General features: G+C 36.9%; 5 protein-coding genes and 2 long non-coding RNA genes across 12 annotated transcripts in view; 5 read left to right on the top strand and 2 right to left on the bottom strand.

The window, feature by feature from the left end:
- Nucleotides 1-11,798, bottom strand: part of LOC109544558 (protein unc-80 homolog) — a gene marked incomplete in the record, with an annotated part of 31,061 nt that extends 19,263 nt beyond the window's left edge. Inside the window, 31 exon segments of the mRNA XM_048663648.1 lie at nt 134-215; nt 274-362; nt 770-907; nt 1,003-1,198; nt 1,265-1,482; nt 1,539-1,611; nt 1,671-1,861; nt 1,916-2,073; nt 2,123-2,388; nt 2,444-2,579; nt 2,641-2,789; nt 2,846-2,964; nt 3,060-3,298; nt 4,028-4,308; nt 4,362-4,559; nt 4,616-4,745; nt 5,024-5,053; nt 5,389-5,507; nt 6,155-6,384; nt 6,522-6,694; nt 6,749-6,946; nt 7,000-7,142; nt 7,200-7,349; nt 9,056-9,207; nt 9,389-9,605; nt 9,670-9,838; nt 9,898-10,064; nt 10,802-10,831; nt 10,889-10,937; nt 11,075-11,178; nt 11,665-11,798. Of these exon segments, the coding sequence (XP_048519605.1) occupies nt 134-215; nt 274-362; nt 770-907; nt 1,003-1,198; nt 1,265-1,482; nt 1,539-1,611; nt 1,671-1,861; nt 1,916-2,073; nt 2,123-2,388; nt 2,444-2,579; nt 2,641-2,789; nt 2,846-2,964; nt 3,060-3,298; nt 4,028-4,308; nt 4,362-4,559; nt 4,616-4,745; nt 5,024-5,053; nt 5,389-5,507; nt 6,155-6,384; nt 6,522-6,694; nt 6,749-6,946; nt 7,000-7,142; nt 7,200-7,349; nt 9,056-9,207; nt 9,389-9,605; nt 9,670-9,838; nt 9,898-10,064; nt 10,802-10,831; nt 10,889-10,937; nt 11,075-11,169 (4,585 nt within the window).
- Nucleotides 11,799-14,717: 2,919 nt separating this feature from the next.
- LOC109544433 lies at nt 14,718-16,870 on the top strand. 2 transcript variants are annotated; one of them, XM_019914595.2, is made up of 5 exons: nt 14,718-14,942; nt 14,996-15,051; nt 15,204-15,387; nt 15,754-16,033; nt 16,660-16,870. In XM_019914595.2, exons 2-5 carry the CDS (start codon nt 15,042-15,044, stop codon nt 16,798-16,800), a joined length of 615 nt encoding a protein of 204 aa, XP_019770154.2. In that variant the 5' UTR covers nt 14,718-14,942; nt 14,996-15,041; the 3' UTR covers nt 16,801-16,870. The 2 variants fall into 2 exon arrangements, with proteins under 2 accessions (XP_019770154.2, XP_048519603.1); XM_048663646.1 differs by having other exon boundaries at nt 14,720-15,051.
- A 484-nt stretch (nt 16,871-17,354) lies between these two features.
- LOC109544607 (guanine nucleotide-binding protein subunit beta-like protein) lies at nt 17,355-19,712 on the top strand. 2 transcript variants are annotated; one of them, XM_019914903.2, is made up of 5 exons: nt 17,355-17,598; nt 17,779-17,987; nt 18,514-18,645; nt 18,962-19,245; nt 19,425-19,712. In XM_019914903.2, the coding sequence occupies exons 1-5, from the start codon at nt 17,490-17,492 to the stop codon at nt 19,648-19,650; spliced, it is 960 nt and encodes a 319-aa protein (XP_019770462.1). In that variant the 5' UTR covers nt 17,355-17,489; the 3' UTR covers nt 19,651-19,712. The 2 variants fall into 2 exon arrangements, with proteins under 2 accessions (XP_019770462.1, XP_048519489.1); XM_048663532.1 differs by lacking the exons at nt 18,962-19,245; nt 19,425-19,712 and adding an exon at nt 18,169-18,231 and having other exon boundaries at nt 18,514-18,612.
- Nucleotides 19,713-20,259: 547 nt separating this feature from the next.
- On the top strand, nt 20,260-22,347 carry LOC109544586 (homogentisate 1,2-dioxygenase). 3 transcript variants are annotated; one of them, XR_007280776.1, is made up of 9 exons: nt 20,260-20,363; nt 20,431-20,585; nt 20,638-20,749; nt 20,802-20,979; nt 21,029-21,257; nt 21,307-21,484; nt 21,545-21,718; nt 21,782-21,948; nt 22,042-22,347. XR_007280776.1 is itself a non-coding variant. In XM_019914871.2 (9 exons), exons 1-9 carry the CDS (start codon nt 20,349-20,351, stop codon nt 22,168-22,170), a joined length of 1,305 nt encoding a protein of 434 aa, XP_019770430.2. In that variant the 5' UTR covers nt 20,261-20,348; the 3' UTR covers nt 22,171-22,347. The 3 variants fall into 3 exon arrangements, 2 of the variants coding, with proteins under 2 accessions (XP_019770430.2, XP_019770431.2); XM_019914871.2 differs by having other exon boundaries at nt 20,261-20,363; nt 21,814-21,948; XM_019914872.2 differs by having other exon boundaries at nt 20,282-20,363; nt 20,451-20,585; nt 21,814-21,948.
- Nucleotides 22,348-22,374: 27 nt separating this feature from the next.
- LOC109544584 (chromatin assembly factor 1 p55 subunit) lies at nt 22,375-25,100 on the bottom strand. 2 transcript variants are annotated; one of them, XM_019914870.2, is made up of 8 exons: nt 24,919-25,098; nt 24,530-24,761; nt 23,758-23,960; nt 23,480-23,701; nt 23,168-23,368; nt 22,933-23,109; nt 22,761-22,844; nt 22,375-22,649 (listed from the first exon to the last, which is right to left on the bottom strand). In XM_019914870.2, exons 1-8 carry the CDS (start codon nt 24,947-24,949, stop codon nt 22,498-22,500), a joined length of 1,302 nt encoding a protein of 433 aa, XP_019770429.1. In that variant the 5' UTR covers nt 24,950-25,098; the 3' UTR covers nt 22,375-22,497. The 2 variants fall into 2 exon arrangements, with proteins under 2 accessions (XP_019770429.1, XP_048519487.1); XM_048663530.1 differs by having other exon boundaries at nt 22,375-22,844; nt 23,168-23,375; nt 23,481-23,701; nt 24,919-25,100.
- On the top strand, nt 22,762-23,144 carry LOC125503367. Its single transcript, XR_007280778.1, has 2 exons — nt 22,762-22,851; nt 22,907-23,144. It is a non-coding gene; the product is annotated as an uncharacterized LOC125503367 (long non-coding RNA).
- Nucleotides 25,101-25,193: 93 nt separating the features above from the next.
- Nucleotides 25,194-25,742, top strand: LOC125503366. The gene is made up of 2 exons (XR_007280777.1): nt 25,194-25,527; nt 25,615-25,742. It is a non-coding gene; the product is annotated as an uncharacterized LOC125503366 (long non-coding RNA).
- Nucleotides 25,743-26,492: the final 750 nt, after the last annotated feature.

Genomic DNA, 26,492 nt, shown 5'->3' with positions numbered 1-26,492 from the left:
CCAAGACCAAGCATTTCCAAGCAGCAGCCATTATTGGTCACTTTAAAATGTTTTTCCTTCTTACACTCTATTTCCATATCTTTTCCTTCTTTAGTACCCCTTCTTAATTTTAAACTACGTCTTTTAAACGAACCTCCGCTAGTTGCTGCTGTTCCCCTTCGGAGCAGATAAGGGCGACCTTGATTCTTTTTCCCTTCTTCTGGGTTATTACCGGTCTAAAATTGTATTTATCTCATATACATATCAATTTCTCTTATTTTGTGAGATTCCAACCTGCATTGTTACAGTAGTGTTACTACTGGCTTCGGACTCATCCGGCTCATGAAGAACAAAACTTATTTTTCGTTCCGCCTGGCCTAATGCTGAAAGATTTTTAATTTTACTTATTGATTAGCTTCGCTTCTACTGAAACGTATTTCATAAACATTTTCTTAATGTTTCTCCCACTTTTATTCACTTCATTAGCAGACGATGAGTTATCTTGCAGATTTATGTTCAAATCTTAGACAGTCGAAATGTACCAAAAATAGAGTGGTTGAAAGGACGCATTGTTTGTTTCGTGTAAGTGATGAACTCTTTTCTCCTTGAATCTTCCATGGGAAATAGTTGTAACGTTTCCATTAAGTTAATAATAAAAGCATTCTCATACGTATACAGTAGTCACACTGTAATACTATGCAAAGTTATGAAATGTTCCGATATTTTTTGAGGCGAAAATATGTAGTTGAGAAGAAAGTGTTTAAGTTTTTTAGAAAAAAACGACCCTTACCTGCATCTCGGTCTCCGGCAATACTTTGTAAACTCTGGGCGGAGGTTTGCGAATGCCCCATTGAAGATAACGCCATGCTCCATCTGCGGTTTGCCTCTTTACTGTAAAACTTTTCCCATGGTGGAGGTCTTTCTTTGCCTGCATATTTTTTTTTTGTTACTTCAGAGTTGGGTACAATGGCTTAGACAACGCGCCAAATAAAATCGTATGCAATAAATTAGCTAGTTTTTTACCTCCAATTCTGGAAGACTTGGGGAGATTTTGATACGTTTCGCGAAGAAATGCGGTTATTTCTTGAAGCAGCACGCAGGCAATTAGACGCAAAGGCATGGGGCAGTTTGAGCCGTAGGTGTAAATGCTCGCCTCGTCCAAATAATCTTCTTCCTCATCTTGAATTTGCAGCTCTTTCTGCTTGTCTGGGTCCGAGACCTACAACAAGAAATACAAGCGTTTTTGCGCATTTATTAAATGCCTTGCTTCTAAGGTAGTATTTACCATGGCATTGATCTCCGTTTGCAATTGCTGATCTTCAGCTATCATCTCTTCTAATCGATGGCTGATCACTTCGGCCCATTGATGAAACATTTTTCCGGCAGCCCGTTGAAGAACATGCGATCTTCGATTACCACCTGCATTTGAAGAACCCCTGGCTGGTAATGGACCGGAAGGTCGATACATTGGAAAGGCCAGTTTCATTGATGTTGGCCACTGACCTACGATTTTTTGTTAATTCGAAAAATACGCAAAATTAACATTGTGCAGTCCATACCTTTATTGCAACAGTGAACAAAATGTGCACACTCTAATAATAAAGCTGCTCTTGCCACCACCGCCGAATGGGCCTGTTGTTAAATAAATTATTTTATTGATACGGTTTTCGGTAAAGTTGTGAAAACCTCACCAAGTCCAAAGAGGATGCCAGTAGAAAAGCGTCTGGAACTGTCCCGGGTGGGCAAGTTTCCATTAAGAAGGACAAACGCTGTGTGCCATTATAAACCAGCCCAGTTGGAATTAGCTTTCTTTCTTTCAGAAAGACGACTTCTGATTCTCTTGAATTATCACCAAAGTCTAGTGAATTTTTCCTACTGAAATCTGCAATGTTAACAGACTCATTCAAGCTTCTTTCGGTAATTGTACTGTACTCACATTTACTTCCACCACCAGAATCCTCCAAACTTCCGTCTTTTTTCTTGCCTTTCTTCAAAAATTTTAGTTTGTCATCCAGTCTTCGTTTGGCTTTTTGCAAAGTGTGACTAACATGACTCTTCCCTGATCCCTTGTGCTGGTAGTACTTCGATGGTTGTCTGAATCACGCTTAGATAAAAAAAATTAAATTAAGAAAACTCAAGTTACCTGATGAAGCTGGCTGAGTCGTTAAAACTGTCTCCATTATCCGGCAGATCGCCATCATCAACCGACTGTGAGTCCCCTTTCTTAAACCAGTTAGTTAAAGACCCCATTTTAGATCTTTTCGGCGCTTTAATGGTAATACTTTCTAGGGCAATGCCAAGAGCTTTCTCGCTTTGTCTGGGGGTGAGAATGTGATGTTTCTTCCTCAGATTCCCCAGAGGGCTTTGGTTTGATCGGGATATATCATCGGTGTCGGTTTCCAGCAAGCTCTACAAATTTTTCTTGAGTGATGTCTGAACTACCAGCTTTTTTTAGTCCGCTTACCGGACAAGTAGATGAAGTACTTCTTTTCTTGAACAGCAGCTTCCTGACTACGCCTTTATCATCGATTGCGTAGGAAGTTTCGCCTTGGGGATCAGGATCGTTCTCATCCACATTGGTTGCTGATTGATGCATGTGTCTATAAACGACAAATTATTTAATCCTTTTCAACCGGATTCTTTAGAGCAATGTTTAGCTACCGGATAACTCTTGTAGTTTGTACGCGCCCTTCGTTTTTGCTGTTTCGCTCAGCAGTATCAATAAGAGCGCTCAGAGCCACCCTACGAAAAGCCCCGCCATGTCCCTCTTTCACATATGTCATCAGCTGCCGGATTTCGCAAAATAAACCCTAAAAGGCTGGTGTTAGTATCGCGCGGTTTTAAGAATCTGCTGTGGTTAAATTACGATATTTTCTGGAGCCCGGATCTCTTTCAAAGCATCCACAAACCGAGACACCAAAGGCTTGAAGCAGTGGTTAATAACATGCCCTTCAACGCCCCGTATTCCTCCAGCACCACCTACGGCTGGTTTTGCACCATATAAATTGTGTATACGCGATTTGAAATAACAACAAAATGTAGATTTCACATGATTAGTAATCTGCAAAAGTATGTCTTACTTAAGGGTGAGAGTAATGATGTGGGATCCACGCAATAGCCCAGATAAGCGTGCAAAACATCCATCAGTTCCGTGATGGGTTGCACTTTTACATAGTCTCTCAAGAATTTCTTGAACTGTTTTTGGCTCGATTTGTCGAGCCGTGTGAGTATGTTCTGGCATTGCGTTCTGAGGAACTCGGCTGCTGGTCCTCTTTGACCATCCGCACATCCGTGCGGACATCCTAAATGCTTTAAAACCCTAGAAAACAGTGAAGATATTTTTTGCAGGGATGCTGGCGATTTTAGTGAAAATAAAACCGACTAYTGTTCACYAGAAGTAWAGTGAAAACTTTCTGATCTGACTCATATTRCTTACTGGGAGACAGAGTATAGTGTTGAACCAAACTCTGGACTAATTGTATTATCTSGGAAAGGTGCAAACTTAGTTAGGAAATCTAACTACTGTTTCATAGGTAAATGGTGTTTTTTAATTTTCTTTCTAGTGGTGCAAAAATGAGCGGGATAGCTCAAGTGACTATTGAGATATGGGCAAAAAGGTGGCGRCATGTTTGAGTCAACATTCCAACTTTACMGAATTGGGAAAAGTGTATTCTAGTATATTGCTTTTTAGTGGTGCTTCACATCATTAATTTAATTCTCGTTTCAGTGGTGTAARAATGTTCCCACTAYAATAAASGGTTTTTGAGAYATGGGCAAAAAAGTGGAGTCATATTTGAGCTGCCGAGAGCCTAACTTTGTAAAACTGGGGAAGRGTTTATTCTATTAAAATCTTGCTTTTATGCTCAAATTGTGAATACTACTTTGGTGGTGTACAAATTTGYTCTCTAGATTAAGCAGTCTTTSCGATAGGGGCAAAAAGGTGGTAATTCTAAACCAAAAATACMGATTTTCCTGCARTTCGCCTAATCAGTTTGCGAGATASTAGGATTCTTCCAGACTTTCGTTCAYCACTGTAATTGTGAGCTACCTTACGACCGTGTTCATGGCGAGTTTGTGAGGCGACATATTTTGATCAGTTGTGAAACTTTCGCCTCCAAACGATGTATGAGTGGCGCTAGTTGGAATTTTTTCTTTATCTGATTTTTTCGAAGTTTCGCCGTCGTTTTGTGTGGGGCTCGTTTGCGACTCCTCCCGAGAAGTCTGCTTAAGAATTCCCATATCGATCAAAAGCTCCAGAAGGTTTAATATTACTTCCAACACCCGCAAAGTGCAGGAGGAGCTTTCCCTCATTGAAGTCCGATACACGGCCTGAAACGTAATGTTTTCCCCACTGATCACTTCTACCAGTTAAGCCCCCCTACTTTTAAAACCACATAAAAATCGATGTCCCCATCTTTGGTGATGTAACAAATCGAGCCTGGAGCCTCTGGAATATCCTCACTAGTGTAGGTGATGTTGGAGTCAGTTTGGGATCTGGTGAGGCTGGATTTCCGGTCTTGTTGCCAACGTCCTAATTGGCCGGAAAGACTTGCTCCATCTATTTGACTATCAATCGAGCCCTATTATATCCAAAAGTTCACCACGAAATCAGTTTAAAATACACTGCTGATATTACTTGTCTTCTGAGGTAATCAGGCGAAGGAGTGGGAGTATGCTCGGTTACTGTGATGATCGGGTTTGCCATTGGCAGAGCCTGAACTGCCTTGCTTGGTCTTCTGATGTCCCATCTGTTGTCCTCGAGGAATCTATCAAAGCATTGACTGGTTTACGTTGAAACCTTTGAGAGGATTTTGGAAAAATTGCGCACTATTTGAGGGAAGTTGAAGGTATGTGGCATGCAATTACAAAAAAAATGCAGGAAACTGAGTACTTGCTGTGAAGCTATTGGAAAATAAATAATAAATAAAGTCCAACTACAGTTTTGTTAAATCCATATTCATCACAAAGGCTCGATCTATAAAATGTTACATTTTCCTCAGTTAGTGTGAAGACCGAACCTTTTGAGTCTATATGTTTTACTTACCCTTCGGAATTGATTTCGTCAATCAAACAGCTAAGAGGACAAAAAGACACTTAAGAAAGGAAAAGACACACACAGTTCACAGCTTTCAACAGTAAAAAAGCATTATTAGCAGAAAACATACATTTAGGATGTGGTGAATCGATAGGTGAAGTATGAAACACTTTTTAAATAGAGGCTTTGGTTCATAAGCTCTTGCGGTTTTAATCTATTGAAAATAATATTTCCAGTTTGGACTTTAACTTCATTGTTCTTTGCTTTGGTTCTTCAAAAGTTTATTTGGCCTATTGTTTGGCTGAGTTCTTGGTCAATTTAATTGTTAATTCTTAGGACAGTCGGTTTCATAGTCGATTGTAAAACATACATACCTAAGACTTGGCATGCTTTTTCCTTTCACTAAGTTGCTAAGTATGGGCTCAAACGGCTTCGACAATCCAGAGCTTTTTCTCGTCATTTCTTCGCTTGTGTCTAAGCTACGATGATAATCCTAAATAGCAACAGATGAAATGTTTAAGGACATTTTGTTGGTCATTATGCAAATAGTCGAGGTTGGAAGACCCAAATGATGCAAATGATTTTTATTTAAAATATGGATTATGACACATCACATAAAGACATCAATCCTCTGGAAAATGGTATTTTTAAACTAAAAACAAAAGTTTTTTTTATGAATTTTTTGGGGCAAATGTAATCTTCCAAACCCTGCCGGGTCATGCATACAGAAAAATATTGAAATGAAAGTACCGAAGAAAAAAGTTCAAATCCTACTTGCAGGCTAAAGTAAAGGAGAAGTGCAAAAAGAAACACCTATGGATACCAGGCTGAGTCACAGGAAGGTCCAAGTCTTTTGAGTTTTCCTTTGAATTCACCTCCTTATCGTGCCAGTATGTCGGTTTTACAAAGGAAAACTTTAAGACATTTTATAATTACGTATAGTCTTTCAGATGTCGAATCATCGTTTTTTTACTAAAAGCAAAAGTTAAGCATACCAAGTAACAGTTGATTTTAAATAGAGCTTTGCGCTATGAAGAAAATTTATCTAACTGACTTTCTTTGTCTTCTTGGAATTTCGAGGATATTTTTCAACAGTATCTTGGTATTTAGGCAAGTAGTGAAAGAGGCAGGGGTACATACATCCAGAATTCGTTTGGCAATATTCTGGAAACGCACCGGTTGGCATTGATCCAATGGCTTTGGATCATCCTGTCCGATTTTTTCCAAAGCCTTATCGGATTTAGATAGTAGTTTAGTTTCGACAAACGCTTTCAAATCGGCAATTTTCATGCGCTTTCTACATTTTTCACTGGCAGTGCGTTTGTGTAACGATTCATCTGAAGCCGGTTTGTGAACAATGTAAGGAGATTCTAAAAAATATAAAACGTTCATCAGAAGCGCCTTTCGAAGTCGTTGCTTCAAACTGGGCTTTATTGGGTCAGCGAAAAAAATTGATGAAAAGTCATCACCTTTATTAGAACAATTGATTTAATACGAAACTTCTTACCCGCTAATAGTGAAACATCTTTTGGTTCGGGCACCTCAATAAAATCTTTGTTTTCCACCTTTTTGCTGTCGGTGCTTTGATAAAATGACACCTCAATTTTGGGAATGGGAAGAGAGTTGCTTCGCTTCCTTGGCTGATGTTGAGCGGCGTTTTCCTCACTTATGTCTCTCAGTCTGTAACATCCAAAAATTCCATTTAGCAAGAATTTCAAAGTCCTTGAAATTCACCTGTTGTAGAGAAAATGTAAAGCCCAATAGATGCCTTCCTCCTGCCAATGGGTGATAAAAAGACACCGCAAAACACCCACGTCTAAGAAGGTGGCAGCGGTCAAGTCCATAATGTGATGGGAGCCAAATTTCGCATTCATTTCGGGTTGTTCGGGCTTTTTCTCTCCACTTTCCACTGAATCTTTGTCGGTTGATGAACTAGAATCAGACAGTTATCGACAATTGATTGGGGTATTTAATGGCCAACTTACCCCACTTTCTGCATGGGTGGTCTTGAACTTTTCTGCTCAAGAGGAGCTGCAGAAGGCGGTTGAGTTCCATGATCCCCGGATTTATTTGTATTGTTTGTGCGTCCACTTCGTCTCATGGCTAGTTGAATCAAGCTGGTTTCTGCCTGCAAGATTAAAAACTCAATGAGAAAGTTCAGCTAGAAAGTTTCAAGATTCGTTACAGTGTAAATTGAAGGGTCCTTGAGGAGACCATCAGACTCGTTCAAAGGTGGCAAGCTGAAGATGACCACATGCTCTTCTTCAGTGCTGGAACTTTCTTCTGGTATGGTTTCAGGGAAAACCGTGTCCTTAGGTGAAGAGACCCAACCAGTCTAGAAAATCGCTCATCTGTGTTATGCAGAATGGCCCATTTTGATTAGAAACACTCTCATGAGGCAGAAGGAAAATTATTTGATGAGTAAACGAGGAACTAGATGTTTATTGATTCACAGAAACTGACTGAAATAGGAATTTTATTAGTACAATTTGAAACTTACCAAAAATTAATAAAAGGTTATTTGAATTTATTGAATACATTTAAAAAAATATTGTCTTTTTAAGAACCACTGCTGGGAGTTATATTTGAATTCATTTTAGTGAATTTTATAATTAGTCAAGATTAGGAAATGTTGGCAAAAAATTGTCACAAAAATTAAAAAATCAGCTACCACTTATGTTCATTTTATGGATAAAATTATTACCATATTTTTGATGTATTTTCACCTCCTCCTTTCTCTATACAGCGGCGTGCTCAGAGTTGCGTCGTACTTATTTCTAGTTTTGGAGATATTTAGCTTTTTCCAATGAGTAGTTAGGATTTCGTCATTTTCTTTGAAGCAATGTATCAGGGAGATTTGCATAAAACTTATAAAAAATACCGTTTACGAAAGATTGGATTTTGAAAAAGTCGTTTAGTTTTGAATCAATTTAAGATTTTTTCAAACCACGGTTTTGGTATTTTCTCTAAAACAGTTCATTGAAAAGTTTCGCTAAAGTAATTCAAAGCGCTTGTGAAGCATGTCGAACATTTTATAAGGAAGAACTTTTTTGTACAAACTTTTGTTTCCTATCAAAAATCGGCCGAAAAACTCAGCAAATTGTTGGAAACCAGTTTTTCGTTGTTTTGGAAGTTTTTCTTTACAGAATGTTTACAGGAAATGTTTAAGGTTTTTCAATATTTTTTTTTATTTTTATAAGGCAGTCTTTCCTTCGGAAGCATTAAAAAAATTGTGCTCAGGTACGTTCCAATAACCCGCACTATCTGCAAAAAATACCTTTTTCGATAAAAAATGCGAAATTGAACGAAATCCTAAGAAAAACTCGATATATTTTTGGAAAACAAACTTCTTTATTTCAAAGTTGTTCCTTTTACAAAATTTTTCAAATTGGCGAAATAAGTTGAAGCGGGGTGAGTTTGTTTTTGAAAAAAATATTCCAGATGCGAATATAAGGAGAAAAATAAACTTTAATTCATGCTTGAGGTTATTAATATTATCCTTATATTTTCGAATTTTTAAAAAGTTAAAATTTGGCTTTAAGTTATCCCCTAAAAAAATGTTCTCCTAAATTTTGAAAATTGTATGCAAAATTGCTCAGGTTTGGATGTAAAAAAATGCTAAAACAGGGCGAAGTTCTAAAGAAAACTCAACAAATTCTCTGGCTTGAAAGATTTCTTTTAAAGTACGTTTGGAATTGGCAAATTACATGCAAACGCAAAAGATTCCCGGTTAATTACACGGTGAAAAAGACATTGTTCTATCTGAAGATGACTTATTTTCAAAACTTTGCAATATAGTCTCGGCGAGCTTGTTTGCTTTCGAATGTTTAAGAATCTACAAGTTAAAATTTCGCTTCTCCCGTCAAACAAGTCCTTGAAAAAATTGTGTTTTTTTTTTGTTTTGGAAGTTTTCCTTTACAGAATGGTACAGGAGAAATTGAGGGTTTTTGAATAAATTTTTTTGAATTTTTTTGTTTGAGTGTTTCCATTCAAAATAGGCCAAACTGAGTTAAAAACGCTGAAAAAGAAGAATCTACTTACTTCTTCGTCACATTTCGAAGTAATGGTAGCTGTTACAACAGTAATGGGCGTAGGTGGAATATGTTGCTGTTCTGAGCTGGATGCACTTACCGGCTGGCTCAAACTGGGACTATCTCGTCCTGTTGTTGCTGACTCTCCTTGGGAGTGTTTACCTAAAAATAAAGTTGCAAAAAACTGGTTGCAAAGCATTGAATTCTAGAGAATTCAGTTACATAATCCCAACCGTGAGGTAAACTCAAAAATGTCCATTTTTACACCCTGTAACACATAAATATTCCAAAAGTTCCGCGAATGTTGCGATTCACCTGCATGATATGAAACTAGATTGCTTACGTCCGGTAAAAACGTCCTCAAACTGTGCTTTCCATTTGGCGCTTTTCCCATGGAAAAACTTAGGCTTCGGCTTGCAATGCGAAATGAAGCAGGACGCTTCTGGATGGCGAAACTCCCACATCGGCTGCCATATTTTCAAACCATTCTCCAAGCGAAAATTTTGAAAATCCGACTCTTTCAGGTTGTTGCAAAGCGGCGCAAACAAATAAACAAACAGCTGCAAATTCAAACAAGGCAATTTAACATTCAGTGAAAATGATTTTTTGATTTGATACTCTTACCGTTATTGTGGGGATCGAGAACAAATAGTGAAAGTGCGAATAGTGATACAAATCCTTTTCATAGTCAGTATCGGCACATTCTTCGGCCGCATCCAGTAGAATCCAATGCAACGTATAGAGCAACTTTGTTTCCAAAGCCCCCAAGCTCTGCAGATTTCCATCCTTCATTCTGAAATCGAATTTCAAATGCCTGAATGCATATAAAGAAATTCAGAAATTTCTTAGTACCTGTTATACAAGACCGATTGAACGGAGTGCATCACATGAGGTAAAGCAGCCTGGATTAATCGCCACCTTGGGATCGTCTTTACAGCATCAGTAAAATCTTTTTTAAAACCGGGGAAGAGATTTTGTACCAGCACTTTTTCGAAGTTTTTACAAGCTTCTTTTAACTCCTGAAATTGAAAAATTTTCAAACGCCATCAATCAAAGTTGATTAATTCACATAGGCAATTATTTTAAGGAAATTACCTGATTACAAAGTTGCTTTTTTGCATAGATCTTTGTTATTTGACGGAAACTTTGTCAAATACCTTCGGATTTAAAAAATCAACTTTGATACTAGCAAGTTCCTCAAAAATCCCTTTTAACAAAAATGTGTGAGATTTTTCCAGTTAATCCAGTTTTCCTGGATTATAAACGTGATTATTGCTATTGTTGTTCTAATAAAATGTGTGTCATACTCCTCTAAAATGAAATTCGATTTTTGACAAAAACTATTTATAGATTTGCATGCGTTAATTAAGTAAATTTTAAGATGGATTTTGTGATTGTTGTAGAGTATAGAGTTTAAAGTTACTTCCAAAAGTATGAGCGATTTTAAAAATTGATTGGAAACTCACAAAAACCATCACTAATTTATATTGTATTTTAATTGTTAAAGGAGGATTTACGTTTCACTGTTTTTAACACCAAATTCTGGAATTTGACTTTAAATTTAAAAATCTTCACTTGAAGCTCGACACTTAGTTTTAATTCGCGATTCCCATTTTCAATTTTAAAGTTAACATTAAAAATGAAATTTGCGTTATAGTCAAGTGAAGACAATATAGAAATTTGATATAAAAAATTACTTTTAAAGCTACTAAATACCAGATTATTTCATTTAAAAAAGCGCCCTTTTGATACTTACATGATGTCCTGTGATTGCATGCTGACAAGACTGAAAAAAATAGAAAAAATAGCCATAAAATACATTCAAGCAGATGTAAAGTCTTACCGTGCAAGATGCTTCATGGTGTTTTCCCAGTTTCGGTTTCACAAATGGCCTAAAACAAACATTATTTGTATTGTGTTGCTGTTAAAAAGCCCTGAACGCTTCAAGTTCTAATAAATCACTCTTGGTAATGATTATTGAGTCAAATTGCTCAAAACTGACTGGATTATAAATGATATTTGCTCTTACCCTACTTGACGCCATAGGAAAATTTGAATCGGAATGGGAATAGCTGTATCAGACAAAGTAGATTCTCCAGGCATCGCTCCTTCTGAATTATACATATTTCCTTCCTGCAAATCATGTGTTTTGTATACAAGTGTTTCATTTATTAGAAATGCAGACTGTTTTCTAAAACAAAATATCCAACCCACCAAGTGAATAGATTTAAAGCAATTTTTCCATAGGATTTGCATTAAAACGCTGTCTTTGTATTCAAAAATTGAATTCATAGTTCAGTCATGTTGAAATAAATTTCCAAATACACCAAATAATTAAACATTAACGAAGAAAAAGCAATAATTACGTTATAGTGAAGAAAATTTCAAACTTTCTTGAAAAAGATGAACCGTGTTTAAGAAAACATATTGCAATAATGAAAAAAACTCCCATGAGTTATTTAATTGCAACAAAATGCATTAAACACATAGACGTATTTAGTATTTATTTATAGTTACAATTTTCTTCAACCATTGCAAACCATTGCATAATAGTTTTGAAAAAATACACTTGATTATAAACCTTATTTAACCCAAATTAGCCCAATAGTGGCAACTTACCTCCAAATGCAACACTATTTTCTGACTTTTCTACTCGTGTTCAGTTTTGTTATTTGGGTGAATACATTTTTAAAATCGCGATTTTTAGTTAACTGTAACCGCCCTTAGAATAGTCGTACAGGGAAGAGACTCCGAATGAGGTGATGAGGCCGGGATGAGGATTTCCAGCCGGAATGCTGCTGCGTTCAAATCGAGAAAACGAAGAGTTAGAACTCGACTAACACTTAAAAGTGCCTTTTCCAGTTTTTTTACGGAAAAGACATCAGCGGGTTTCTATAGAAAGTATGTCACAAATATTCAAAAACTAATGGTTTTCTGATAAAAAAAAACTAAGGTGCGATCTGAAGAGTTTTAAATGTGAAAATCAGTAAATACATTTGCTCAAAAAAACTCTTTTAATCCAGCTCAAAGTTAACATTTTCCTGATGTTTTGCAGTCAATAAGTAAACTAATTCTAAATCCTCGTTGATTGAACCTGCAAAAGCTCTGAAGTAAAATCGATTTAACCCGCGGAAACTGCGCAGCATCCCGAGTTTTGTTTGTTTAAATCTGGAAAAGTGATTGCATAATTTTCATCATCAATTTTTCGTTGTGGTCAAAATTAAATGCAAATGTTTACTGCTTTAATGGGTTTCGTTGTCTTATTTTATAAAATATGTTTCTTTTTTATTATTGCTATACATTTGTTTTGGTGTTTTATTTTTGCCGAGCTGGATTTTCCTTGTCCATATTATATTGTCATATTTTCCCTTTTAGATGGGCAAAAAAATCAACTTCGATATTTATTAAACATTTCAGTTATTCTACATTTTAGTTATTCTACAAGGACATTTTTACATTAGTAGGATTTATAGATGAGTTGAAAATTTTACTCTAGTGGAATGTAGTGGATGGAAGATCTTCAAACATATCAGAGCGATCATAAAAGGCAGCAGAACGTTCATCTAGAAGAATCAGTATTTATATTGCCAGTGTTTGGAGATTTTAATTTTTGCGTTTGCATACAATGGATATTATTATACATAATTATATATTTTAATAAGTATATATTATTATATATATAATCTCGCATGTGTTTTTTCCAAAATTTTAAAGACTGTAATTTCCACGCTTTCCAATGATACAAATTAGTTTGAAAAATATATAAGCAGTGTAAAAAGTAAAAGCATACATTTTTTAGACAAGCAATGGGAAGGATCTTTAATAATCGCCATAATACTGAAATTTAAAAAATATAAAATATGATATTTTCATTGCGAATGTTTAATAATATTTTAATCGATGATACATTGCATTCTCACTTTTCGTTGAAATTGGATTTTTTTCTCAATTTTTGAGTTGGACGTCTTTGCAATCTACGGCGTTTCGATCTACAATGTTCCTTATTTTCAAATAATTTGTCTGTATATTTTTACCTACCTTGAAATATTGAATGTATTTTCAATATAATTGAATAAGTATTGAATACGCCGGAAAGGGTTCAAAGAAAAAAAAATTGCTTAAAGTATATATGTATGTTCAAGGTAAAAAATGACTTGTTTAATAGCCTTATAATTTTGTATTGGATTAAGGAAGCGGTTTGCAACATAAAAATGGCCAAATACAGTTACAACCACGAGATTTATTCGAATATTTTTTTCGCTTGAAGATCTGTGTTAACTTGAGGAAGCACACTCTTTAGAATTAAAGCAAATCATTACAGTTTACCATAAAAATGGCTACAACTTGGAAGGTCTTCATTTTGAGTGTAGCACTTGATGAACTGATGATGGTAAATTTTTACTTTGCCTATTTATTGCGGCTCTTATCAGTAGGTGGATGAATACACAATTGCATATGTGGCGACTTTTTTTCAAATTGAAGTGCAATAATCCAACTTTTTCCAAAGTTACAAATATAGACAACGTATAGTTCAACGAATTTTGAGAAAATTTCAAAATGTTATTAAAAAATTATTGTTCAACTTTAAATTTTCGTGGTTATAAATTCACAAATACAAAATTAGTTCAAGTAGGCAAACCAAATCTAGCCTTTTAATAACATAAATTTCAGTTCCTAAAACTAACATTTCAAAATGAAATAATTTGAGGAAAATATGAACTGATAAAGTATTTTTTTCATTTTTGCCTCATAAATTCACAAGCTGCAAACTAAAACAGCTAATCGACAAAAATTCCGGATTTCGCGAAAGCTGACTTGTAAGTTGTGGAAAATTGCAATACTTTTCATGGTTTCGTTGAGCTTTGAGAATTTTTCAAAATATGCATTGGAAACTGATTTTTCGTTTTGGCTCGTCTATTGTTATAAATCCACCAGTAACAAACTAAAGCAAGCGTATAAAGGAAATATAGTTTATTAATAAAACACATTTCAGTTACTAAAACGGATGTTGAAAAAATAAATAATTTTGAATTTTAACGAAAATGTGAATGGAAATTCCGTAATTCTTCTCTTAAAACCGCTGTCTCCAATTTTGCTTCAAATTTTCACAAGTTGCAAACTAAAACAGCTAAACGACCAAAATTCTGGATTTTGATAAACGAGACTTCACTTGTAAGTTGTGGAAAATTACAGTACTTTTGATGCTTTCGTTGAGGTTTGAAAATTTTTCAAAATATTTATTGGAAACTCCTTGTTGTTCTCCTTCTCTTAAGTCCGCGTCTTCATTTTTCTTTGAAAAATTCGCTTGTCGCAAACTAAAACTGCTAAACGACACAAATTTTGAATTTCGACAAAGGAAACTTCAGTTGTAAGTTGTGGAAAATTGCAGTACTTTTAAGGTTTTCGTTGAGCTTTGGGAATTTTTCAAAATATGCGTTAAAAATTGCTTTTTCATTTTGGCTCATCTGTTGCTATAAATCCACCAGTAACAAGCTACAGCAAGCATATAAAGGAAACTATATACAATTGTAATTAGAAAATAGTATAGTATATTTTAATTCGTATATTATACTTCGTTTAATACTATGACTATAAGTACATTTTCTTTTTGTAGATTTTGGGTCTTCCACGCTGAAAATACAGCCCATATCAATTACTGTTGTTTATCGGTTACCACGTTCATGGTTCCATTTCGAACATCTGCAAAATAATGGAATTAGCGCTAAACAATTAATTAACAAAGGTTCCACCTGCAGCCAGATTTTCCAGACGTTAAACCGACTACACATTTAACCTCGATAATGTCAATTTTATCCGCATTATCCGCAGGGGGTGAATCAAACTAATTCCAAAATTCGAATGTTGCTTAAAATATCGCCGCTCTGATTGGCAGATTTGTAGGACAATCGCTTTTGTGTAAGGAATGTCGCATAACGATTTATTTGTGTAGATCCAGGCGACACGCGATCCAGTTGCAGAACACACGAATTAAAATTATGTCTGCGGGTAAGTTGAAAATTCCCCTCTATAGGAATGGGCTGATATAAACATACAAAGAAAATAGTTCCTAATCTTTTTTGACTCCTACAAGTCCTAAAAAGCCTCAGAACATTCCTATTTCGCTCAAAGCTGGAATTCATCCTCTATTCTATTTCCAGGTAGAATCCGGAATCGGGGATGTGTGCCCTATTTGGACGGGGAAGGCGTATTTCTGAAGCCTCTGATAACAATTGAGTCCAAAAAAGAGTCATGCTACGATCGCAAAATGTCGCCCTTCCAGAGACTCTACATGCACCAAACTCTGGCCAGCGCTAGAAGATATGCGTACTTTAAACCATTCGAGTAAGTAAAAGTTTTGCACTCTTATAATTGGCTTTCTGGCCCTTGAGGCAGGATCAAGTACCAGCGTTCCATGCTAAAGGATTTTTACTATTGTCTGTATTTTAAATTAACTTCATGGAGTTTCTTAAGAACGTAATTTTATTTAAAGCTCGTAAGAGCTTGCTTATTTTCTTTTACAGGTATTTTATCAGGGAGATGAATCGCTCAATGTGTTTTAAACTTATATTCATTACTTTTCTCGTAGCATTTCAGCATAATCCACTGATGCATCAATCTTCTTAATTTATCCTTATTTCCGCATTAATCTCTTTAACTTTATCGAATCAGTTTTAGGGAGAGTACATTAAACTGTTTTTCTGATTCCAGTAATCTGATCCCAAAGGACGAGCTCGACTTTACGCTAACAACCACCTTTAATGAATCTTCTGAGGTATTTCCTGAGACAGTCGACGTGTACTTTCAACCGGAAACTCTCGGAATTGCGACCTGGAGACGGCTCAGAAACACCAGAGATCTGACTCCAGATAGAGAACAAATGGCGGCAAGCTTAAAACATCCAGGTAGTAGTGGAGATGGACCGAAGAGTAAAGGTGATAGAGCAGGACGAGGCAAAAAGAAAATTGTCATTCCATATAGATATAATTTGGTAAGTGGTAACCACCGAAAGGGTATTTATACAAGCTGTCTCAAAAATTGAAAATGTTTGGGCGGACAAAACGCTTAACTCAAAGGCCGATGAATTCGTCAAAAAGTCGGATAGAAAAAGAAAATATATAACAACTAATACCAGTTTGGTTGCGTTCTCTTTTTGGGACACCCTGCTTTTTACGGGGTGTTGCATATTCACACGCAAGGAAGCTATTTTTTATGTTTTTCGACGATTTGAGACTCCCTTGCGACAATAAAGAAATCTAAATCATGAATCATCAACAATTTGTCATAGAAGAACGGTTAAAAAATAGAAAAGAAATGCTAATTATACACGGTGACCTAGATTATTTTTTTTCTTTATTAGTAAGTTTTATTTATTTTTCGGTATTTTACAGAAATTGTTTCTGATACTGAGACTTTTATATGCATTTTGCATGTGTCAGTGGCGTAGTTTTTGGGGTTGAGTGGCCCTAACTTCTACGCCACTGGGAAAAATCCATTTTGAAAAGTTTGTCATCAATTTTATTGGTGTAAGTATTTAGTTAAAGTATGAATTTTAAAATTTCGAAAAATAAAATAATTTTTATATTTTCAATAACAGTTAAATGAGCTTTGTTCCAGGCACACAAATTGCTCATAGGCGGTATAACAGAGAAGAAACACCCGAGTAGCATAAAATTGATGAATTCCTCGCATCATTCTCCGCAAACAAACGCCGGATACTCCAGACAACCATCGGACGGAAATTTTTATCAATATTAATTGTAAAATTTACCATTTTAAATTGGCCGCTGTGTATAAAGCACGTAATAAACGCTCGATTGGAGGGAAATTTATTGGACATTTTATATATACATATTTGTGATACTCCAGATAATTATTTTGCATTTTGTCGTAAATAATGTTTGTTTTAGTATTTTTCATCATTGCATGTAATTTGCAATTGCTATAATTTAGAATTATTACAGAAAAATTCTACTAGGAAGACACTAAACATTGTTTAGAAATAAAAATCAAATTTTAATAATTTACGTTTTCTGTCATAAAAACTGCAGAAAATTCTTATCTACTTTCAGATTCAAAATGTATGCAAACAAAAATAAAAAAAGACGGCAATACGTCCAATATTTTTTTCCATTATGTAATTTTTATGCTTTGCTCGACTTTACATACATCAATATATTGTTTTTATTAACATTTGATATATTCATAATATTCCATATAACTCTCACAGTTCCCTGCTGTTCTTCCAATGAAATATTGCCAGAGCATTGAAAAGATTTTCAGTTTTTCACATCTTTCAACTTAAAGTGACGTGTTCAAAAGTTTAGAATCCTCGCCGCCAGAGTTCGCAAACTTGCCCAAATCGCCCATCGCTTCCGCTCACTTCTTTTCCGTTCGCTTGCCTTCAGGTCCAAGTCGTTGTCTCTGATTTTAGTCTGGTGATAAAAATGAGTGAAACTTTGCAGCTGAAAGGCACCCTTTTGGGGCATAATGGGTCGGTAACCCAAATTGCTACAAATCCCAAATACCCCGACATGATTTTGTCTTCATCGAGAGGTACGTATCTATCAACTTCCAAGTTGAGGTTCAACGAGGTTTTTAACCTCATGTTGAAAATCCGTGAAAATCTTGGAGAATTGCACCCATCCGGTTCGGATCGATGGCTAGTTTTAGGCTAGATTCCTTCCAGAAGCCCTGTGCATGCATATTTTTGCTCACAATGTGGTTTTTTTCCAGACAAGACACTCATCGTTTGGAAACTAACCCGCGATGACACCCAATATGGAGTCCCCCAAAAGCGTCTTCACGGCCATTCTCACTTCATTTCCGATGTGGTTTTATCCAGTGATGGAAACTACGCCTTGTCCGGATCCTGGGACAAAACCCTTCGTCTTTGGGACTTGGCCGCTGGCAAAACAACCAGGAGATTCGAAGACCACACTAAGGTTCGACCATAGATTTCATTATACCTTTCGGAAGAGAATATTGTGTGCGAAGTAAATGGACATTTTGAGCCCGACACATTTATGGTTCACTCATATTTTCCATTTGCATTGCAACAATATTATTAATTGGCTAATAGTAATTACCGAATTAACCACAGCAAGAAGATTATTTGTTAATCAGAATACTTCTACTGGTTCAGTCGAAGATGCAGGTTGCAGACGCTCCTTGAGTTGTGCTTAGAAAGTGAGTATGATTTCAAGAAAGATGCACTACCGAAGAAACTGACAGAAAGTTGTAAACGGCGCCGCAATTGTATTTGTATATCCTTCCTTAAAAAGCACCAGTCTGATGTCTAAAAGTCATTCGGGTTGTTGCATGGAAGGAAAGTAAATCTATTTCTGGGTGCGGAGAAAATGATTAACCAAGTTTTCATCCTCAATCTGAAGTAGTACATTTTGCTTTACATTCCATTTTTTTTTAAAACCTTCACTTGACTTGGATCATTAAATGTTGTTTCCTCATCAGGACGTGTTGAGCGTCGCTTTCTCCGTGGACAATCGTCAAATTGTTTCTGGATCCCGGGACAAAACTATCAAGCTGTGGAACACATTGGCTGAATGCAAGTACACAATTCAAGATGAAGGACATTCTGACTGGGTAAGAACAATTCCCATCAACGTTCATGATAAAAATACCTTCCTTTAAAAGCCCCAGTCTGATGTCTAAAAATCATTCAGGTTGTTGCACGGAAGGAAAGCAAATCCTATTTCTGGGTGCGGATAAAGTTAATAATTAATTTCTTTGTTCCCAATCTGAAGTAGTACAGCTCACCATTTTGTACGTTCGATGTTTTTTGCTCAGCAGTCAAAAAAACTCGCGTGTAGTAGACACCCTGTTAAAAAAAAATGTTGAGCTGATATCAATAAATACCTACTATTCTTGATTCTTTCCATAATTTATTCAATTTTTTCAGGTATCTTGTGTAAGATTCTCGCCAAACCATGCTAACCCGATCATCGTATCAGCTGGTTGGGATCGTATGGTTAAGGTGTGGAACTTGACCAATTGCAGACTAAAGATTAACCACTCTGGTCATGCTGGCTATTTGAACACTGTAACCGTCTCTCCCGATGGCTCTCTTTGCGCATCAGGAGGAAAAGACTGCAAGGCTATGCTATGGGATTTGAATGATGGCAAACACTTGCACACTTTGGATCACAATGACATCATCACCGCTTTGTGCTTCTCGCCAAATAGGTAAGCAAAAACGCTGTATTTTTTGCTGTTTTTACAGGATTTGTTTTCGTGATGATATTTCTTTAAACTCTTGAATATCTATGAGAGTTAGCGGATATGGGACTGATTTATAGCAATAATACATTTAGAATTTGCGTCAATTTGATATACGTCTCATCAAAGCTGTTGTTTCATTACAGGTACTGGCTATGTGCCGCCTACGGTCCCTCAATCAAGATCTGGGACTTGGAAAGCAAGGAAATGGTTGAGGAACTCAAACCCGAAGTCGTCTCTCAATCACAAGGTTCCAAAGCTGAACCTCCACAGTGTTTGTCTCTTGCTTGGTCTACTGATGGCCAAACTTTGTTTGCCGGATACTCAGACAACATTATCAGAGTATGGCAAGTCAGTGTTAGCGCACATTAAGTTTCTAATTTGAAAGGAAATGTGATCAAGTGCAAGACTTTCAATAAAAGTTTTTAAGCTAAGTTTGTTTTATTGTAAGACTGTTAGAATTATAAGGGTTAATATATTTTTATTTTGCTTCAGTGGTTTTTTTGCAATGCACGATGCGAAGTTTTATTGTTTGAAGATGTTTTCTATCTTTATGGTTTGCTTCGATTGTGTTAAATCAACATTTTCCTTCGCATTCGAGGAGAAACCAAAAACCCTACGCTGCATTGGAGTGAAATATTTTCCCAGTAGCCTTTGATTAAAGCAAGAAATTCGGGCACTTTAATTCTATTCATGTTCAGGTTCTAATGATGAAAACGCAATCTTCCGGTTGAAAAACGAAAATTGTTTATCAACAAGGGTTTTCTGCGTCGACACTGGACTTGATGGCGTTCTTGAGAAACTTTTTAACCCGAAGTTATGTTATTGGAGAATCGCTGAAATAATATTAATTTGTAACAAAAACATGTTGTTGAAAGGCAGAAAATCCGGTAAATCCATGAATATTTATACTCAGTTGTTTACTATTTAGAATAACTTCCAATAACAAATCAGATTTACAATATTTTTCTTCGCTTCTAACATTTATTCTACTTTTGCGTTTTGCTATAAAAACAAGCGCGTTTTTGTTTTTCTTGTTCATTTTCAGTGCAAAATTGTGGCGCGTTGAGATGAAGGAACTACAGGTGAGGCTTTTAAAAACGAATGGCGAACTTAGTTTTTTATTTATTGAATGCGTTTTCCTTTTCAAAGTATTTACGTGGTTTTGGTAGCGAATTCTCGTCGGAAGATCCGAGGTGTCCCAACGCTTTACCGTTGGGTCAAAATAGTCCCCAAAAATGTCCTTATGGATTGTACGCGGAACAATTATCCGGAACATCCTTTACAGCACCCAGAAGCGAAAATCGGTAACATTTACATTAACTTTTCTCTTCCCATTAACTGCCGTTTCTTCCACAGACGCACTTGGTTGTACCGTATCAGGCCAAGCGTCGGGCATCAACCTTTTAAAAAATGTGCAAATACAGGAATGACGCACAATTGGGGGGAACAAGAACCAGATCCGAACCAGGTAAAGTAACAAAACAAAGCAAAGATTCGCATCGAGGTAGAAGATGTTCCAGATGAGGTGGAAGCCTTTCGACCTGGCAGCTTCTGATGAAGACTTTGTGGACGGGCTTAAAACGGTTTGCGGGGCTGGAGATCCCAAAATCAAGCTCGGACTGGCAATCCACGTCTATTCATGCAACAGCCCAATGAAGAATCGTGCTTTTTACAACGCCGATGGAGACTTTTTGATCGGTATTTAGGTGTATCGTCTTCTCAAGAGAAATTCTTCAGTGAAGTTTAGTTCCCCAGATGGGCACGCTGATCATCCGGACTGAATTTGGAAAAATGACTGTATCGCCAAACGAAATATGCGTGATTCAACAAGGCATGCGGTTTTCGGTCGCAGTATCTGAACAGTCCAGAGGATATATTTTGGAAGTTTTCGGTAGGCACTTTCACTTGCCAGATTTGGGGCCAATTGGCGCTAATGGACTGGCGAATGCAAGAGATTTTTTAACACCGACCGCTTGGTAAGCTCATTTTTTCGCTTAGCATTAAAGTGAGTTATCGACACTTTAGGTATGAAAATTGCGAAAATATCGGGTTTGAAATAATCGGGAAGTTCCAAGGACATTTATTTTCCGCTGAACAGAACCACAGTCCTTTCGATGTGGTTGCTTGGCATGGGAACTACGTTCCGTACAAGTACGACTTAAGCAAGTTTATGGTGATTAATTCAGTGTCCTTTGATCACTGTGTAAGTGAGCTTAAAGAGATTTCTGCACGGCGAATACGTTTGAATCACAACGGTTTTTAGGATCCTTCAATATTCACAATATTAACATGCCCCTCAGACAAACTTGGCACAGCTATTGCGGATTTTGTTATTTTTCCACCCAGATGGTCCGTTCAAGAGCACACTTTTAGGCCGCCGTATTACCACCGAAACTGCATGTCCGAATTTATGGGGCTGATTCTAGGGGAATATGAAGTAAGGATTTTTTCATAACTACCACAAATAATTAAGTGACTGGAGTATGGATTCGCTATTTAGAAACTTTCTGTATATTGTCCGGAATCCTTTAGGCCAAAAAGGGGGCATTTCAACCGGGAGGTGCCACTTTACACAGCATAATGACACCCCATGGGCCTGATAAAAGCTGCTTTGAGTATGGTTCTAATGAACCCCTGGTACCCAAAAAAGTAGCAGAAGGCACTCAGGTAAGAAATTCTGTAAAGAAACTTGGAAATATCTACAGATAATTTACAAACACCCTGTATGCACCAGAATTTTAATGTGTTTGTCTATTTAAGGCATTTATGTTTGAAAGCTGCTTAAGCCTGGCTATTACGGAATGGGGAGCCAAAACGTGCGAAAAATTGGATCCCGAATATTTCAAATGCTGGCAAGGATTGAACAGTAACTTCACCGGACCGACTTAATACTGTAAATAGTCATAAAATAGTTCTAGTTCTGCATCGCCTAGAGCATTAAACGCAGCAAGCATCAGACATTAACTTTCTTGGGCTTCATAGACGACTCCTCACAAAATGTGAATGTGTCTCTACAGAACACCAGTTTTTTTTTTTGGGAAATAATAAAATACCATCAGACAAATAGTTTACGTGAGAAATGATACACCGAACTATTATGCAAAACTTTAATTTAATCCTATAAAATTATAAATAACGCAAGACAGATTTAAAATGGGGAATAACAAATCCAAAATGACGATCGCAGATTGTTTAAAAGTATAAAGTTTTTGCAAATTAGACTGTGGCTGCAACTGAATCAATATCAGCGGTCGGCTGCTCGGTTTCCTCATCATTATAAATATTTTCTGCCATTTGCCAAACTTGCATTATATTATCTTCGGACACAGAGCAAATCACCCAAGCTTCATTAGGATTCCAACTAAAATCTGGAAAAAACCATATCAAACTCGTTAATTGTTCAGCATTATTAATACAGTTAACGAATGCGTTATTTTATCCGCCACACAAAGCAAATCAAAGTAAGAAACACTAATTACCTGAAATCTTGGCCGTGTGGCCGCCGTGAATGAAGAGCAGTTCTGGCGGTCCATCTTCAGCATCTTCCGCTGCTTGTTCTTCACCTGAAATGTATAGAAAACCCTTTCCGTGTGAAATTCTAATTACTTAATAACAAAGTTTGCAGTTTGATTACCACCAACAACTACCTACCAATTTTACTTAGATCCCATACGTGGAGTCGCCGATCCGTACCAGAGGACGCGAGAATTGTTTCATTATGAGGCGACCATTGAACCTGGAAAATTTCATCTTTATGTGACTCGAAGCTGTGTAGTTTTAGTTTGAGATTCCGCAGATCCCAAAGAGCCACAGTTTTATCCGCGGATCCTGTGAAACATAAATAAATCACCCATTGCGATTCACTTGGAGCTCATGGTTGGTTTACCGGTAGCAAGAATAAATTCAGAATAAGGATTGAAACTGAGACAATTGACTTCGGCGGTGTGAGCGTCGACGGTGTGTGATGGCTTGCTGATGTTGTTGCATCTGGTATCCCAGATCATAAGTTTCTGATCGTCTGCCACCGATCCGAAAAGACTTTCGTGAAGCAAATGCCACGCCACATCTTCGACTACCGCTGTATGACCTGAAACGTTGATGAGGTTGCACATAATTACTCATTTTGAGTGAAATAATACTGGGAACTGATTTGAGCGCAGCACTTATGTTCCTGCCAACTGTAGAAATAAATAGATACCTGTGAAGATCGTCTTGGCATCAATTACCCGATTTTCTTTGGGGGTGGCATTGATGTCCCACAGGCAGATAGTGTGATCGTCGCTAGCAGACAGTAGATATCCATTTAGATTGGGATTCCATGATAGGCCGTAACCCTCTTTTTGGTGCCCCCTGAGCCGCAAATCTGGATGGCATTCACCATTCGGGTCCGGTTTACTCGGATGTTTGGTGTAGTCAAAAACTACAATTCGGGAGACGGAAATAACTCAACTTTTCCTGCGATAAGCAGCTGCTTACCAAGAACATCACTGGAAGGAGTTTTTGTGGCAATTACACAAGGGTTCTGCGGCATATATCTAGCGCGGTTCACTTCACCTTCGTGGTTTATTTTAATTTCAATTTCGATTTTACCGGAAACAGATCCGAAACCACCAAACTCGCCTTTCTCGTTTTCATAGTGAGATGCATCGAATTGGGCATCTTCATTAGGCAACTGCACACTGAAGAAAAATAATACTTTTATGACTTTCACGTTTTTGTGTCCCTATAATGTTGTAGAAAGTAAGACCAAATTTCTTTAAAATGTCCCCATAGCCAAGCATATAAATTGGCTAGAGGAGTATTTTTACAGCAAGATTGACAAAAAAATGTGAAAATATACTCTAAAAAAAATTACCATCTGTATTCTTTGGATCAAAAGACGACGATCTTTAAGATTTACTAGGAAAAAGGTCTGGCTGGTCTACTGTTGATGGTCAAAGTTCTTCAAACATTTTAATCTTTTTTAATACCGGAAGAATGGTTTACAAAAGCGCACTGCACTGTCTACTTATGCAAGAAGTGCAAGTAATATTCTTAAACGTTGCTTGGTCTACTGTACTGTAAAACGTTTAAGTCCTATATAACTAGACAGCATAAACCATCGGCAGCTGGAAGTCAAAGTTGGTTCATTCTGATGAGCAAATTTTCAATTTCATCAATTACAAATCGTTGCAGGAGTCAACTTAGCCAACAACTATCAAACTCTCCTTGTGGTACACAGTTGTAATAAGCGTAGAAAGGCTCTTACCTAGCGATAAGTAAGTGGTTCTGTTCATCACTTGTATGGGTGCCCAGTATGAGTCGATGTAGGCTGTGATCTTTGCCTTCTGGTCTTGTAACATCGGGCAGCCACTGAGCTGTTAATGATGGCCATTCCAGAGCGTGAGTCATCACCAAATCGTAAAGAAAGGGGGTATTTTTCTTCCAGATTTTGTACTCTTCATTAATTACTCGCTCTTCAACGGCATCGTCGAAAGTCTCTGAAAAATTAATGAAACAGTGGTCGTCGGTATTTTTTGTCAGCGAGGGATACCCACTTCAAAATAGGGCTTCTGAATGAGCCAATACATTCAAGAAAATGTAAAGATAACTGATTCAATGTGAAGAATGCATTTTTTATGGGAGTAAGCTACTTACCCGCATCACCTTTATCACCGACAGTGCCCATATTGCCTTTAACGAACACGTGAATAAACTAGAAAAATTTTCAGTTTTTTAATGATAATTTTTGAAAACTCGGCTTCTGTTTAACTATAAAATTACAGGGAAAATGGAGTTTGACGTTACTCTTATTTGATCCCGCCAATACAAAGCAAGTGTTCCCAACCAGATTTGCCAAATTATCCTAATTTTGTAAATTTTAAGGCTTTAAAATTTGTATTCAAATATTTTTACTCGAGTATAGACCCTGAAATTTGGACCAACAAATGAAAAACAGACAATGTTTATGGGTATTTGTGTTAGTATTCTCTTGGCCACAGAATATCCCACTGGGAATGTTCTGTGTCATTACTGCCATTGGCTAGCCTGTTTAAGTTGATTCTCAACCTCTCTGTCAACCTCAAAATTTGCTTTTGATTGTCACAGTTTGCTAGAAAAGCAACTTTTGGTGTTCAATTATTTCACACTTTTCTTTAGACTAATTCTAGTTAAAACATGTCAGGCCACGACGATCCCCCAGAAGCAGCCAAGTTGAAAGGTCTGTCTAAACATTTCAACAGTATAACCATAAGAGGACGAGCGAATGTAAGTTCACGATATGAGCGAGTTGCATAATCGATATTCTCTGAAAATCTCTTTAAATTATTATTTTGTAACTGGTATTATTTGTAGGTTGCTCTGGCCACTTATGTGGGAATGGCTGCTCTAGGTGTCTATTTGTACGTGAAGCCTAAGAAGTAAGGGAAGATGTGAAGCCATGTAGTTTGTAGCCTTTAAGAATAAAGTTACGTTTTTAAGTTTTCAAAGTGTTGTAAATCCAACTAGCATAACGGTGCGTTGTTTCCCTATTATTCCTGAAGTCGAAATCAATAAATTGGTTATGTAATAAGCTAAACTGGGGGATTTTGTCAGATGTTCTAAGTTGGAATGTTTCAAGCCATAGATCAATAGTATGTAGTCTGTGCCATAGATTAACATCACAATAATGGAGCTGGACGTTTAAAACGATCGAATTACGTTTTTTCCTGTAGTGATTACTTTTATCGCAGTCACAGAACATATCCAGGGGGGATATTTTGTGATCGCAGTTTTCAACCAATAAACAACGCGATGTTTTGGGTGAGCTAAAATCACAGAACATACCCCCAGGGGGGATATTTTGTGGCTAAAATACCCAGGGAAAGGAGAACTGTTTCCTGGGTTTTTCTGATCTTGCTAACACCTCGACAGATGGCGCGAGCTGTTTTGTATTTGTGGCGAACTCTACCTGCTTCTTCTCAAGTACAGGTCCACCAGAAACGTCAGTATATATCTCACCCACTAACATCTGCGGTGTTTCGATTCAAATAGCATAGATTAAGTAAAATATGACTTTCTCTATGTCAAATAGAACTTCCAATCTAAGTACCGTATTGGTCGTCTAAGGCAGAGTCTGTTGATCCTGAGTTGTCCTTTCCATTCTTTTAGATACGTTTGCAATTTTCATGTTGATTAAAAGCTTTCGAAAAAAGCAGCGTCATGTTCAAGTGGATTTTGCAACTCAAAAAAAA

The sequence above is a fragment of the Dendroctonus ponderosae genome, unplaced genomic scaffold, assembly GCF_020466585.1.
Source record: "Dendroctonus ponderosae isolate FM_Combo_2020 unplaced genomic scaffold, Dpon_F_20191213v2 Dpon_F_20191213_2, whole genome shotgun sequence".
Taxonomy (NCBI): Eukaryota; Metazoa; Arthropoda; class Insecta; order Coleoptera; family Curculionidae; genus Dendroctonus; species Dendroctonus ponderosae.
The sequence above is the reverse complement of the archived record's forward strand: the minus strand, read 5'-3'. Positions and strand labels throughout refer to the sequence as shown.

Excerpts from the sequence above, each read along its gene's own strand:
- LOC109544433 (XM_019914595.2), top strand. Across the intron at positions 15,388-15,753 it reads GCGTACTTTAAACCATTCGA|TAATCTGATCCCAAAGGACG; the intron begins GTAAGTAAAAGT and ends TTCTGATTCCAG. Across the intron at positions 16,034-16,659 it reads TTCCATATAGATATAATTTG|GCACACAAATTGCTCATAGG; the intron begins GTAAGTGGTAAC and ends GCTTTGTTCCAG.
- LOC109544584 (XM_019914870.2), bottom strand. The coding sequence starts at position 24,949 with ATGGGCACTGTCGGTGATAAAGGTGATGCGG. Across the intron at positions 23,961-24,529 it reads AACCACTTACTTATCGCTAG|TGTGCAGTTGCCTAATGAAG; the intron begins GTAAGAGCCTTT and ends ATTTTTCTTCAG. Across the intron at positions 23,702-23,757 it reads TCCTTCCAGTGATGTTCTTG|TTTTTGACTACACCAAACAT; the intron begins GTAAGCAGCTGC and ends CCCGAATTGTAG.
- LOC109544607 (XM_019914903.2), top strand. The coding sequence starts at position 17,490 with ATGAGTGAAACTTTGCAGCTGAAAGGCACCCTTTTGGGGCATAATGGG. Across the intron at positions 17,599-17,778 it reads GATTTTGTCTTCATCGAGAG|ACAAGACACTCATCGTTTGG; the intron begins GTACGTATCTAT and ends GTTTTTTTCCAG. Across the intron at positions 18,646-18,961 it reads ATGAAGGACATTCTGACTGG|GTATCTTGTGTAAGATTCTC; the intron begins GTAAGAACAATT and ends CAATTTTTTCAG.
- LOC109544586 (XM_019914871.2), top strand. Across the intron at positions 20,750-20,801 it reads AAGAACCAGATCCGAACCAG|ATGAGGTGGAAGCCTTTCGA; the intron begins GTAAAGTAACAA and ends AAGATGTTCCAG. Across the intron at positions 21,485-21,544 it reads CAGTGTCCTTTGATCACTGT|GATCCTTCAATATTCACAAT; the intron begins GTAAGTGAGCTT and ends AACGGTTTTTAG.